The 14672-nt window shown below is 39.5% G+C and overlaps 1 protein-coding gene across 3 annotated transcripts; it reads left to right on the top strand.

The window, feature by feature from the left end:
- The first annotated feature begins 371 nt into the window (after window positions 1-371).
- On the top strand, window positions 372-12281 carry LOC112572035 (kelch domain-containing protein 8A-like). 3 transcript variants are annotated; one of them, XM_025251537.1, is made up of 6 exons: window positions 372-674; window positions 3521-3913; window positions 5640-5804; window positions 6641-6847; window positions 9080-9172; window positions 11128-12281. In XM_025251537.1, exons 2-6 carry the CDS (start codon window positions 3544-3546, stop codon window positions 11316-11318), a joined length of 1026 nt encoding a protein of 341 aa, XP_025107322.1. In that variant the 5' UTR covers window positions 372-674; window positions 3521-3543; the 3' UTR covers window positions 11319-12281. The 3 variants fall into 3 exon arrangements, with proteins under 3 accessions (XP_025107322.1, XP_025107324.1, XP_025107323.1); XM_025251539.1 differs by lacking the exon at window positions 372-674 and adding an exon at window positions 699-1393; XM_025251538.1 differs by lacking the exon at window positions 372-674 and adding an exon at window positions 699-1409.
- Window positions 12282-14672: the final 2391 nt, after the last annotated feature.

Genomic DNA, 14672 nt, shown 5'->3' with positions numbered 1-14672 from the left:
GCCATAGACCAGTAGAGTCACTAATATAAATAAATCATCTTTGTCTGTTCTAACATACTCCAGCCACTAATTTACTTTCACATTTATTAGTATGTTCAAACTTTTAGAAATGTTTCTTTTATGCTGGCATGTATTATTAGAGTTCATCAGATATAAGTATGCGTCGACGCTCATGGATGGGGTTGGGGGCGGCTATAAGTTTTGTGCATTTGTGGACATTGCACCTACGTGTTCCTTGTTCACTGAGTGGTGATGGTGGTGGGCGGGGAGCGGGGGGGAATTGGTGTTTTACGCCGTGCCAGGAACTATAAGGCTACATTACGGCAAGGCAACCAGCCCTGTAAACAGCGGGGAGGACGAGGCGACAAATACGGAGTGTACGCATGACACCGTCTACTGGTACACCATTTGTTGTAATGGCCGTCGACCGCTAAGCGAAAGTAAATCTGTAGCCTTCTGTCATTATGGTGATCGGTGTTTTGGCACAGGTCGATCTGGTATTGGAAAGGGTCGAGTTTTCTTTGTGTTGAGGTCGAAACGTCTGGGTCGATTTGTCTGCTGCCAGGTGGAGTTATGTCCCTTGCAAGGCGAGGCTGTGGTGTTGCCAGCTTCACTGACACTACAAACACTTTCTTCTCTCTACCTTTAGTTCTACTGTTACTTACGTCTTGCAGGTAAGACTAAGTGTTGTGTAAGCTGTCAGTGTACTGTGTCCCTCAAGGTCCATGCCGACCGGTTTTCTACCAGCTGGTGGATCGGCATCTTGTTTTACGGAAATAACTGGAAAATTCGGTGTTACCCTCAAAATGTGTTGTCAGACGTTTTGCTGCTCACGGTAATATAATTATTGTATTTAATACTTCCCTTGGAAACTGCACTGGTCCATTTTCATTTTTGATCGGAAACTCCGCTTCGTCATGACGGAAGCGGCGACCAGGTGACAAGAATCTACAACAAATGCTGGACAAGCAAGAAAAGAACGTCAAAGGCATTGTGAAAGAAGAGTCTGCTCCAACAGAAAATCCCTGGAGGTAGTTTGTACGGAAATCTCATAGAATGGATTGGAAGACCAGATGTGTTGTATTGAGGACAAATTAGCGCATGTGAACACCTTCGAAGCCAGACTAGTCGACAAGCTAGAGTTTCTCCAGGTGAGCAGTCTTCAGGGAACGCACTGCCCGTGCAAATAGCACACGGTCACCAGCCGGGTGACTGCACGCAGCATGGCAGCAGCGAGTAATGGTGTACAAACACGCGGGGATAGTCCCCTCTGCCTAATGACTGGTGTGTTACTTCCTCTACAGATACTAATGGAGGTGTTTCAAAAAAGTTCACAAGCAAGTCAGGAAAGTGTGATAATGTTTCTGGCCACAAGAGTGGACAGTTTACTCAGGTAACGTCACAGTCTGGTAAGAAATCAAAGAAGTGACATACAGGCTTGTCCCATAATTTGTTTCAGACAGTATATACGTGATTGTAATAGGTGACCCTCTCTGTTTATAACCCACACAACGATAGTAACAAAACAAATATGACTGATGTAAATGAACATTTCCATAAAAAAATCCAGATATTAGTGAAAGTAATGCAAGTGTGGTGGCAGATAGCAACCAGCACAAATTATTGTTTGGCGGTCATTTGAGATTTCTTATGTATAATATTGAAGGCCTTTCAAATGTTTAACTCTGATAGCTTAAACAATGTACATAAGTTTCATTTTGCTTTGTTGGTTGAAACATTCCAAAGTGCAGTGTTGTCAACAGTATTTCCTAACCATAAAATGTGTGTGGCACCTGCTTTGAAGCTGTCTAGAGAAGGATGCCTTTCAGGAGATGTAGTTTTGTTAGTGAAGAACAACTTGGCAAAGTATATAAAAAGAGGTTTGCATTGAATATGATAGCATGATTGCTTTGCAGGTGTCCAAAGGGTTATTACAAACTGATACGGACATGATCGTCCTAGGTGTTTATATTTCATCTGCTGATTCTCCATACTACAAGGACACTGATATTTATAATGGCATTTCTATGCTTGAAGATTGCATTTTAGACATTATGATCTGAAGTTTTATTGTATTTGGAGACATTAATGCAAGAACAGGCAATGAAAATCTGAGCAAAGATGAAGAAATTGATGAGTTGTGCCACTCCAATGACAGTAGAGATAAGAACTTATAGCTAATGAATTCAATCGAAGGTCTGTTGATTTTACAGTAAATGCATTTGGTTCTTTTCTACTTGAAGTCTGCAATGAATTTGAATTCTGCTTTGTAAATGGTCTATTATGCTCTAACGCCTCTAGAAACTTTACATATGTATCAAATTCTGCTTGTAGTGTAATTATTTTGTACTTTCCAAATCCCTTTTAAGCAAATGTAGAGAGCTTCAAGTTAGACCTATGATTGATTCCAAACACATGCCGCTGCAGTTAGTTCTTTCCTCTATCAGTAGAACCAAATGGTTTTACTTTTGAAAAATTTGGCTGGAGCGCTGAAAAACTCTGCATTTTTAATAATAATGTGGAGTCAATAGAGGTCAATAAGTGCTTTGATGCTGCTATGTCTCTTATTAATGTGGATGTTAAAAAAAGGTCACTTGGGTTAACAACTTAATGTTAGCACTTTATCAGTATGGGGTTGGATTTGTTTGGGAATGTCAGGAGGGTGGGAAATGTTAAGCAGTTCTTAAGAGAATTTAAACAGAGACTTATGGACTGTTTTGAGCAAAACTGGCGTAGCAAAATATCTAGTAGTGATTGATTTTTGATTCATTTAAGTCTTTTTTATTGCCGAGTACTTAATTGACATTAAGCATATTGCTATTAGAAATTCACTAATAAGGCTTAGGCTAAAAGTTACAAACTGCCATAAGCATTTATTTACATTTATGAAAAATTCTATAAGCATCCTTCTCAGTTTCCTTTATCCATTTTATTTGCAAGTAACTGTCTAAAATTAATCCAAAATGTTGCCTACTTTCTTTATAAATCTCTACAGATTAGGGAGGACAAATAACTTGCAAATTAGATATTGTTAATAGCAAATTAATGTATGTTATACTTTTAATGAAGTAAGGCCGGCACTGTATTTATGTATTTTGTACTTTATTTGATTTTCATCCACCCACTTCCCCAACATTAGTAATGGGCACAAGCCTACTGAATAAAGACATAGCTATTGTCATGGTCCACAAGTTAGTGGAGTGGGGGTAGTTAACAAAAGCTAGACAAGATACAAGATGCGCCCCTTATGCCCTATTTGCAACTCAGTTTCATTTGATTTTTTTTTTTTTCTGAATCTCTCTGCCCTTCCCACCACACTGAGCTCAACTTGTAATGCGGTAAATACTTAGTGCAGACACACGGGTGAAAGCAGGCTGGTACAAATGCCCTTATTCCCAGGAAATTAATATATGATGAACAAAAAGTTTAGGCAAAGTTTGAGATTACTCAGTGTTGTAAATAATTTACTCACAGTATGTGTTTAAACATATTAATCATATCTCCGTCTTGCATTTCCCAGATTTCAACACCTCACTAGTCGTCATGGCAACTGCAGGTAGCTTGCTTCAGTGGCAGTCCACAGCGCCCATGCCTACTAAGCGTGTTTTCGCAACATCTGTAGTGCATAAGAACTTCTTGTACATAATCGGAGGCTGTGATGTCTCTGGTGTTCCACTAGACGCAATGGAGATGTATGATGGCCATAAAAAGTGGAAACGGCTCATGTCCATGCCAACCCGAAGGGCTGGAACTGCTGCTGTGGTTGTGGAGGACAAAATTATATCCATGGCTGGTGTAGCTGAGTCCCAGGAACCATTAGATGCTGTAGAGATTTTTGATACCAATGCCAGGACCTGGTCGGTCGTGGAACCTCTCGGAGAAGCATTGCTAGGGATCTCTGCAGTCACCAGAGGTGAGGGAGCTGAAATAATTATGCACTAAGAAAATTAATGACATTTCTTTATTACAACTTTATTCTTTATCTTTTTATAGATTTTGTGAATTTGAAAATGATTATTGTAATGAAGATTTATAAATATGGGTTTGAGTATCTGGAGTTCACTTCCCAATGCTCATGTTATGTCTTGATGGACTGTGTTTATTTCACAACTTAATTACTTAAGTGAAAATGATAATAATATAATCATATTCTAATCTAAAGTAATATTATCAATACAATTTTCCTATAATAAATTTATCTGGAGTAGTACACCATCATACACACCCACATGGTTGATTTATTTAGTAGGAAAGTGCTTCCACCTTGTACTGATTTCGCACTATGGCGGAGAGGGAGGGAGGGGAGGAAACCAGGGTAACTGGAGAAAAACCCTGACGCCAAGCCCTGCAAACAGGTGTCATCTATATTTAGTGTTCCGAGATGAAATCTGAACCATGAGCCGCTCACTGCAGTGGTGACTAGCGAGTGTTTTAACCACTACACTACTGGGTGCCCCAGAGCACACCCATATATATGTACCATAAATATTAACATACACTTTTCTTTGTTAAGTGGCCATGTCAGAAGTTGTGGACATTCCTCTTTGGAAGCAAACTAATCCTCCTTTCACTGAAGCACACTGATCACTATTGTTGGTCTCTCCCAGCAGAAGCTATAGATTCCAAAAGTTCTCATAAAATACACTATATATATATATTACTTTTTTTAATTTTTGCTAAAAGTTGCAATAGAACATAGTCACAAAAATATATAGTTTTATAATTACATAACTTCTGCAAAAGGTCATTGATGAAGCACACTCAACTAATATCTCTGGTCAAGAAAGGGAACAATGAACATGGGTCTGGTCATTTCAACCCAGAGTGATATCGACCCAGCCACATTCACCTCCCACCTGAGTGGAATCAACCCTGCCATGACTATATTGTCCCATGTAAGACCACATCACTCCAACACCGAAATGTTCAGTATTGAGATGATGTAGTCTTATCTGGGCCTATGATGGTTATGGTGTGTTGATTTGAGTGATTCATATACATCACATTGGGGAGGTAGTCATAGAGATGAGGTTTATACAGTGAAATACACCTGTGAAAAATTTCTGGGTCTAGATGGGGGTCACAATACAAAAATCTTAATGAGATTTTATTGTACCTTGAAATGACATCATTCAGAAGTCATGTTTTTTGGTATCTTTTTACTTGCATTTAATAACTTTTACCATTTGGAATAAACTGCTTGTAGTTTCTGGATAATAATTCTACTTCCTTATATGTTTGTTGAAAGTACTTGTGCTATTTCTTTCAGGTATAATATAATAAGCGTCTACAGCAAATACCAATATGAAGACTTCCATGTTCATGTTTGTACAATATTTTATGTGACAGTTTCCCATATGTATGTAAGAAAAAATATTTTTGACACATGAATTCAATGACTGCTAGTTATTTATTGCTATTGAAGTGGATGGTTATGAGGTATATTTGTTGGCTGTTGATTCTGAACATTAGGGTTGGTTTCAATGTTTTTGTGATTAGGCATATAAAACTTCTGTCATCTTTTCCTGTATCAGCAGGAATTGACACACCAGGAAATAGTATGCACACCCATAGACAGAGGTGGAAATGTCCTCCTTTGATAAATGATATGATCTACAAGTCATGTTTGCTTTTTTCAGATAACAAAATTCTAGTTGTTGGTGGCATGGGTCTTGACACAAACCCAAGGGATACATTTGTTGAATTTGATGTGGCTGACAACAAGTGGCAGAAACTTCCAAGCATGCCAACAGCACGTTATGCAGCTTTCACCTTCATCATCAATAACAAGCTGTATGTGATAGGTAATGTCTATTATTACTGTAACCTGTGGTCCATGATGTCAGTGAGGCAGGAAAGTGTGGTGGTGCCAGCATGATCATAACTATTTTTATCACTGGACTTCCCACAGTCAAATAATAGATAATTGATAATATAAAAAATAACAACTATTTTTACCCCCAAAATAGTTGATGGTAAAAAAATATTTCACTTGCACTGTTTTGCTGCAGTTAAGAAAGAGAATAATACAAAGGATAAAACGCCATGATTTTTGATTTTTTTTTTCAGATACCGAAGTATTTTTTCATTTATAGTTTCTTGGTACAGATGAAAGATGCTTTGCTAAAATCAGTAACGTGATAGATGATAGAAAAGAAAATCAAAAACATTACAATCTGACCATGCATGTGTATTTATGGACTGATGTCTGTACGCCGAGACTCACTCTTGGCCTCTTGCGAAGTGATCCGCTGTTAGTCTCGGTGAGCCGTAACAAAGAATATGAATAAACTGGAAGCTATGTCGTTTAATGCCTCGTTTTAGTAGTTAATCTGAAATGTGAATAAACCGGAAGCTTACTGGTATGGAGCCTCCTTCTAGCAGTTAAGTGAAAAAAAAAAAAATCATCTGCAAGCTGTCCAGGGAATATAAGTTCGTGATCTGACTGAACACGGTCAAAGTTTCTGGTTAATTGATTTTCAGTGTAAAACACTATTTTTATTTGTGACCTGCCATGACGAAATGAGTCTTGTCTCGGAAATGTGAGATTTGGCAAATTGCATATTTTAAAAAAGTAATTCTGACCATTTTCGTTTTGGTACAAAAGTTGTACTTTATTCATAGTTGACACAAATTTCAGGAGGACGGCAAGGAAAACTACCTACAGCAGCCTTTGAAGTTTATGACTTCAGTGAGAAGAAATGGACAAAGTTACCTGACATTCCCAGCAAACGAGTCTTTGCTATGTACACTGCCAGTGACACACATATCTTTAGTGTTGGCGGACTAAGACAGCCAGCCACTGAAGGCTTCTCTGATGCCTGTGAGGTGTTTGACATAGCTGCAGGTGAGAGCAAACAGAAGAGTTTTGGTTTTCTAATTATCCTGTGGGTAATGTATTATTACAGAGAACCCTTGTTGTCTTTTTTTACTAATCATCTTGCACATGTCTGAAGTCAGAGGCGCATGCTAGTCAGTCCTGCAGAGTATTTCCCTCTAGCTCTTGAAAGTTTTTTTTAAAAAGCTTGGGGAAACGACAAATGACAAGTTTTGATTTATAAGGGTTACAGCAGCGGTTTTCAACCTGTGGGGCACGCCCCCCTGGGGGGGGGGGGGGCGCGACGTGTTTACAAGGGGGGCGCCAAGGTGGTCAATTTTTTTAGTTTCTTATACCGGTATTAGTGAAATTAGCTTACATTGCTGGCTAAGGGGGGCGCGTGGACGTACCTTTGTTCGTCAGGGGGGCATCACAAGTAAAAGGTTGAGAACCGCTGGGTTACAGAATAAGTAAAATTTATGCTTTTTTGCATCTTGCTCTCAATCTAAATAAAAGAAAGTGAAACACTTCATTACTGTAAAACAAAGTCATTAAAATAATAAGAGGTAAAATTAGAATGTGTACAATGATAGGGATTGAGGTCTAAATTGACAGGGATTAAATTTTTTTTCATTAATGAATAGTAACATGTGTACATGGTCATTTTGTCAATCTGTAATACATGTTTGTAACAGGTAGGTGAAAAGCCTTAGCAAACTGTCAGATGTTGTAGGAGTCTTGTTTTGAGCTGGTATGGACAGAATTCTGTTCGTTGGAGGTGAAGGGAGGTTGTTTCATAGAACGCTACTTGAAGATTTCAGGCTCGTCTTAACAAGTCGGTTCTTGGTGGGAGCATTAAGTTTTAGGGACTCTGTTATTATTTTGGTAGAAAATAGTGTAGAAAGCTATGGACATTTAATTGGCTGTTAGTATTTTATAGATGAGCATATTTTTGTTACATTGCCTTAGAGATGAAAAATCATGAGGCTGTATTTTTTATTTGAGTATCATCGTTTGATGTTTAATTCTCAATGGAAGATAAGTTTTCTTTGCTTCTGGCTAGGATATGTTGGGACCCAGACATATTGTTATAAATTATTATTCACAGCTAGAATAAAGGCAGTGAGTGAGAAGCGATAGGTACCAGTCCTAGAAAGAAAAAAAAAAGCCAACCCTGAGAAAAGAGTGGTTTTAATCCTCAACAATCCAAAGTCAAGGGACTACCTTTAACTTTTGTGACTTTAACAATTAAGATAAAGGTAAATGTTTATTGCGAGCGGCCCGGTGGCGCAACGGTTAGCGCTGTTGGCGCCTGTCACCAATACAGTGAAGGTTGGCTGCCCTGAGTTCATTTCTCGTCTCGGGCACGCTGTTCTTTCTCTGCACATGGCATCTGTTTACAGGGCTGGCCGCCCTCTGCCAAGGACGGTCCCAAGCCCGGCTGAAAAAGGAGGAGGATTGGGCGTGGGGCCAGCACCCTCACCCCGTAAAACAAATCCTTGCTACCAAAACATCGACAACAGTTAAGACTGTAGTCGATGGCCTATGCCCCAGGAGGGGCGAAGGGCCTAAAAAAAAAAATGTTTATTGCAAGTTTTCTTTTTCTTTTAGGAAGTTGTGATTAGAAAATGACTATTTTACAACTTTTCAAGACTTACCAAAATTTATGCATCCAGTGATTAGAGGGCACATTTTTTAAGGAGCTGAACTTTATCGTTGAAAATATAATGCCAATACATTATTTTGTCAGTTATCCGTTTTTACTTAGTTACATACTCCACAGAAAACATCATGTTGTAGCACTCTGATTTTTTTTTAAAAACTAAATCATCCACACCATCTGTTTAAATTATCATGCAGCCATTACTGGGCAGTCATCATGAGAACGCAAGTGTGAAGGGAATAGTGCCATGCCACAGTCAAGTAGTTTTAAATATTGTGCAAACAGAATGTGCAAGTATATATCTTAAATGTTTTTATATGTGTGTGAGATTATATCTTTGTGGATGTGTTAGGTTATATCTGTGTGAAATGTTTGAGGTTATATCTGTATGATGTTATATCTGCAATGGAATGATGTACAGACTTGTCTGCAGATGTACATGTGTATCCCATAGTATTCCTGCTGACCATTATGAGTATACTTTCTCTCACTTACGCAAGCATACAGATGTGCCTACATGTACAGATATTTACTCTTCAGAACAGTGTATGGGGTTGTTGATAAGCTATTTGTGTCTTCTTCACAATTTTGTGCATTAGGAACATGGAAGCTAGGAGCATCAATGCCTACCAAGCGAGCAGATTTTGCGGTGGGAATTCTTCATGATCGCTTGGTGTGTGCTGGCGGACTGGGTATGTGAAATAGACATCACATATACAGGCTTTTTAATCCGTCTTTATATCTGCTTGAAACTTACTGTTTGTAAGGGGGACCGGTCATTCTGCCCCAGTCATATCGCCCCACAGCCTAAGTCAACTGGTCCCAGGTATGTCTGTTTCATCCTAGTTAAGACCATTTCGTCCCTAGACCAAAAAGTCAAGTCAACCCGGGCCCGATCATGACACTCTGCATAGAATAATAATAGGCAAAAAAAGTCAAAATACAAGTTCATAATAAAATAATGACAAAATCTTTCATTTAAAAGATTGTTTGAAGAGGAAAAACTATGTTTATTCGCCATTGTTAAGATACATTCTTTGCATGCATATTGCCAAGCGGCCATTTTTGTTTAATAAAATGGTGGCTAAACTTGTTTCCATGGCTTTGTTTAAAATAGGCAGCTGAGCTTTTGCATCTATATTGTTCAAACAACGTATGGCTCTTTTAGTAAAATTTAATGTTAATAGTTACTTGTGTCATCAGTGATTTATTCCTCTTTTGGGCCTGGAACGATTTGGCTTCTTTGTCTTGGGACAAAATGGACATAGCTAGGAGGATATGACTAGAGTGAAATGACTGGTAACCATTTGTGGCTTGTAGCCAATTCTGACAATGTCTTTTTTGTTTGTTTGGTTGTTTTTTTTGGTGGTTTTTTTTTCACATCTCTTGAATTAAAGTATCTAATATGTTGGATCCTTTTCTTTTTAAGAGGAGATATGTAATAAGCTAATAACATGAAAAACATATTTTGTTCAAAGTAATAGTTGGAACTTTTTATGTTAATGTTTTATTCCTGACTCAATCTGACTAAGAACTTTGCCTTCACCTGAAAGTTTAGGGCCCCATGTAGGAAAGAGATATAGTTTTCACTGCTTCTAGGATCTTTTTCCTTGATCACATCCCTAAATATATTTCCTTTTGGAATATGAGATGGCCCTTAAGCAGTAAAATTACATTTATAGAAATATAAAAACATCTGCTAGATGAATAACCCTGGTTAAAAATTTAAAGAAATAATATTGATGTTTAATGTGAAATTATTTTGATAGCCATGTAAAATAACTACTAAAACCACATACATTGGAAATGCATTGTAGTATTTATGCAGTTGTTTGTGGTCATTCTGTATTGAATTTCTAGCTGAAGAAAGTGAGAAAATTTTGTCATAAAATTAAGCTTAGTAAAAGCATGATGACAATTGCATTTTGTACAGAGTTTGTGTCATAAAATAAGCTCAGTAAATGTATAAGAGCATCCACCTTTTGTACAGAGTTTGCATCATGATTGGCACTTTAGTGTATTTTATCAAGCAAATATATCCAAATTGTATTAAAAAATCAGGTAAAGGGAAATAAGTCTTGCTTGGTGGATTTGATATTACAATAATTTCCAAGCAATTTTAGATTTTGCCTGCTATTACAATTAATGTCAGTTGTTATTCTTGTCTGATGGATTTGTTGTCAGCATTTTGGCATTTACGTTTATCATAATGATCACTATTTTTAGTGTTTGGTAAATTGCAGATACAAGCTTTCTCTATTAGTGGTATGGATAAATGTTATATAATAATAGTCAGATAATATTTTATCAATATTTGCCATTCTTTTCCAGTGTTGAAACATTTTTTTAATTAGTAGATTTTAAAGGTCTTATGAGGTGCACTTTTTTTAAATGATAGGGGTATGCTGTGCAAGATATCATTTCCCCAGATTTTGGCTAACACCTTTCTTATGCTCTCAAGATTGAGGCCTAAAAACATTAGCAAGCACAGAAAGAGGACAACAACGTAGACTTCAGGATTGATATGATTGTGTTTATGTTATCAAGGTTACACCCAGGAAGAGCTGGGACCATGCGTTAATTACTTGTACAATCACTAGTTAGACCTCAGGCCTGTCATTGATGTGTTTTCTGTTTGTTGATGTAGGCAATGAAGGCAAACCATTGGCAATTGTCGAGTCCTACTGCCCCAGCACAGACAAATGGCAGCAGGAAAAGCCCATGCCGTCCACCCATTGCTCCTGTTCATATCTGGTTCATAATGGCTGCCTTTATGTTGCTGGGGGACTCTCATTACAAGGGGCAAGCAACTGCATAGATGTGCTCCAGTTTAAATGAGTCATCAGATTGTGAGAAACACTAAGCATGTGATACCTGACACCGGCATAGAAAGCTGGTTGAAAATGATTGAGACTGTATGTCTATACCTCCTGGAAACACTGCTGGTGGTATTGGTCAGGGAGGAACAAAACTAGATATTCAAGTATATTCAGTTTGATGCATCTAACCAGGTAGGAAGAGACAGAGGGGAACCAACACCAGGTGTTGAAACAGCTGATGAATGTGGCCCTGTAGAGGCAAACCCAGCACTACCTGACCGACTAGAAACAAACCCAACACTGCCTGGTAAAACGCCGGTATTTTAACTCCAATTAGTACTTTATCAAAACATTTTAAGAGACCAGATTGTCACAACAATTCTGACAACTCAACATGTAGTATGTGGCCCATAGTAAAGCCCTCTGATGCTTAAATTCTAAAAATATTGCTTTTTAATTTTTTATGTTGTCTAAGCTTTCATTTTCTGCATCACACTATCAGTGTTCATATATCTGTCTGCTGATGATCAAATCATGTGCTTATAACCTTAAGGATGTGAACCTGGGCATATGTAGAGAACTAGTCAACGTGTGCATGCTTATAACCTGAAGGGTGTGAACTAAAGACAGACCTGTGTTATGTGGCTGCTTTCCTGATTATATGTACAGAACTAATCACTGTGCAAGAAATAGTTTGTATCTTGTATTTGATGATCAAGGCGAGGTTTAGGGGAGAAACAGGGTCAACTCTTGCATACATGCTGGGTATGTTGTCTCATTCTAGATTAACTCTGGCGTGATTGCAAATTTATTTTTTTTTTAAATCCTTCATTTTAAAAATCACTTCGTATGGAACTTTCTTAGATGGAGAGTTTGGGGAAGTGTGTGTGTGTGGAAGTGGGTATGGTCTGGATGACAGGGAGGCAAGGCTTGTCACAACAATCCTTGCACAGCTGTCAATCCTTTGTCTCCTTACTGTGACCAGTCATTCTGAGGTGTGGATGACAGGGAGGCAATCATTAGGAAAAGTTCAGCTGCCACATATTTTCCTCTGACCCTACAGTGGCGTAGGAACCAGGGGGGCAGCCGCCCCCCCAAGGAAAATACAGGGGGGGCAGGAATATCCTTTTGCCCCCCCAATATTTGAGACGTAATTCCTCACAAAGAGCAAAGAACCAAAGAAAGGTAGGGGAACGTAGAGAGGAGACGGTCATCACCGTCACAAAAGCGGGCCCTGAGGCAAGTGGAGGCTCTAACACCTCTGACGATCAGATCGGGGACAGTCCGTTGGTATTGTTTGCCATGCTAATTGCAGGCTGTGTTGAAGCCTGAGCGAAGAAAGCAGCCGGACAGTACATCGGTACATCGAGTGTCGTCTCCCTCCCCCCTGCCCCATAATGCGACGCCTTTTCTTTGGCGGTTTTCGTTTGACCAACATAAAACATCCCCCACCCACTCGCTGTCACCCTAAAATTATCTGCTATCGCTTACAACCGAAGGGGCCGCACTGGCCATCGGGAACACAGAATGCCAGTAACGAATTAGTTGCATAGCAATACCCCAGTGAGTCTTGCCAATCAGACAGGAAACTTACACTTTGTGAAAAGCTAGCAAAGCATGAGGAAGGCAAAGACTCCGAGTCCCTATATTGGTAGTTTTCTTTAGAGACAGAGAGACTGGTATTATTGCTATCTACGACTCAGGGGAAGTGCATAAGTAACATTTCTAAAACTACACAAGGGCACTCTTTTATCATCAACGACTGTGGCTGGTACTCAACATAAGTTATCTGTGTTATACTGTTTGGTTTGTCTATATGTGTCCGTGTTTTGGTAGATGGCCATAGAACGTGTCGCATCGCTGGCTCAGCACCGTCGGGTAGAGAGGAAGGGGATGGCCCTGCGGCCATTCCCACCCTAGTTTCGTCCCCTGGCCACGGTGGTCTGGCCAGTTTATAGGGTAGCCTTGCGTCCCTTCCTCTCTGGTCTCTTTGGTTCTCTTTGGGGTGGATGGGGCTATTTTCCCACGGTGTGCGGACACCGAGTTCAGGTATAGGGCTGTGCCTCTTTGTAACGTGTATTATCTCGCGGACGCTGGGCCCTGTGGGTAGGGAAAGGTTCTGGAGGTTTCTTGAAGCCTATAGAAACCTGCCACACATGTGGACTGGGAAGACGGCGGGGCGGAGAGACCTGTGCCCGTCTCTGGGAGTAGTCGGGGGTTTGCCACGTGCTGTGTGTACTGTCGCTGGAACTGGCGTGGTGTCTAGAAGAGGGTTCCAGCAACCAGCGTATTTTCCCCGTTTGTTTTTCCGTTTGTTTTGAGATAGAACAACGCGTGTCACGAGCCGTTGGGTGAGTAGGCTTAATTAATCTTTACCTTTGTTTTTCCACCCGATGGCTACCCTGCCCAGTATGCAGACGTGTACGGTGTGTGACCGAGTGTGACTGCGCAGCCTGTGCATGCGCGCATGTGTGCATAGGTGTGTGCGCGCTGGTGTATATGTGCAGAGCTGGAATGTTGATCGTTGCTGTCACGGGTTTGGTGTTTTCTTTTTTAGGTATAATGTTTGGTAGCCGGGGAGTCATTCTTTAATTGTTTTTTTTTTTTTCTTATTTAATGCTGCTTTGCCTTTTAACAATAAAGCAGCGTGTTGTGATGCTACCACTGTGTACGTGCGTGCCGTACCCCCCCCCCATCCTTTTTTACGTAATGTGCGATTGCGAACGCCGTTCACTGTCAGCAGGGAGTTTGCCCCCCCAACGCCGAACATCTTCCTACGCCACTGGCCTACTGTTTGGAATACTTTGCTACCATCATTTACCACCTTTGGTGCTTTAAAGTCTGACCTTAAGACCTACCTTTTTCATGACTACTTGAAGTAGATGCTGGGGTTGCCTTCATAACTTCCACTCCTGTGTGCAATGTGCGTGTGTGCCCCTATTCTTTACGTAAAAGAGCATTGAGCTTGCTGCTGAAAGGGATATACACTATAGAAATGCTTTGATTAATATTATTATTATATGTATCATTATTAAGATAATGTGTATAAGAAAGTGTGCACTTTCATATATTAGTGCGCTATGTGCATGCATTCAAAATGACAGGCTGATCAAGACCTTGCACTATGTTCTGGATCATATTTTGTGCAGCATAGCTAGTTTTTGTCTTGATGATTGATAACAGTAATTCATATCTGTGTGATTTGTGCCTGTTGCAGGGCACTTTTTTCAAATGTTCCAAGTATAAATATTAACTGTTATTCTGTGTCTCAAAGACTTTTGAAAATATTTAAATATTTCTCTTTTCCAGCATGATTACAAATTAAACAATTTTTAAGCCACATTCAGGAAGGAAAATTCATATTATTATCTTT

The sequence above is a fragment of the Pomacea canaliculata genome, linkage group LG9 (genome assembly GCF_003073045.1).
Source record: "Pomacea canaliculata isolate SZHN2017 linkage group LG9, ASM307304v1, whole genome shotgun sequence".
NCBI lineage: Eukaryota > Metazoa > Mollusca > Gastropoda > Architaenioglossa > Ampullariidae > Pomacea > Pomacea canaliculata.
The sequence above is the reverse complement of the archived record's forward strand: the minus strand, read 5'-3'. Positions and strand labels throughout refer to the sequence as shown.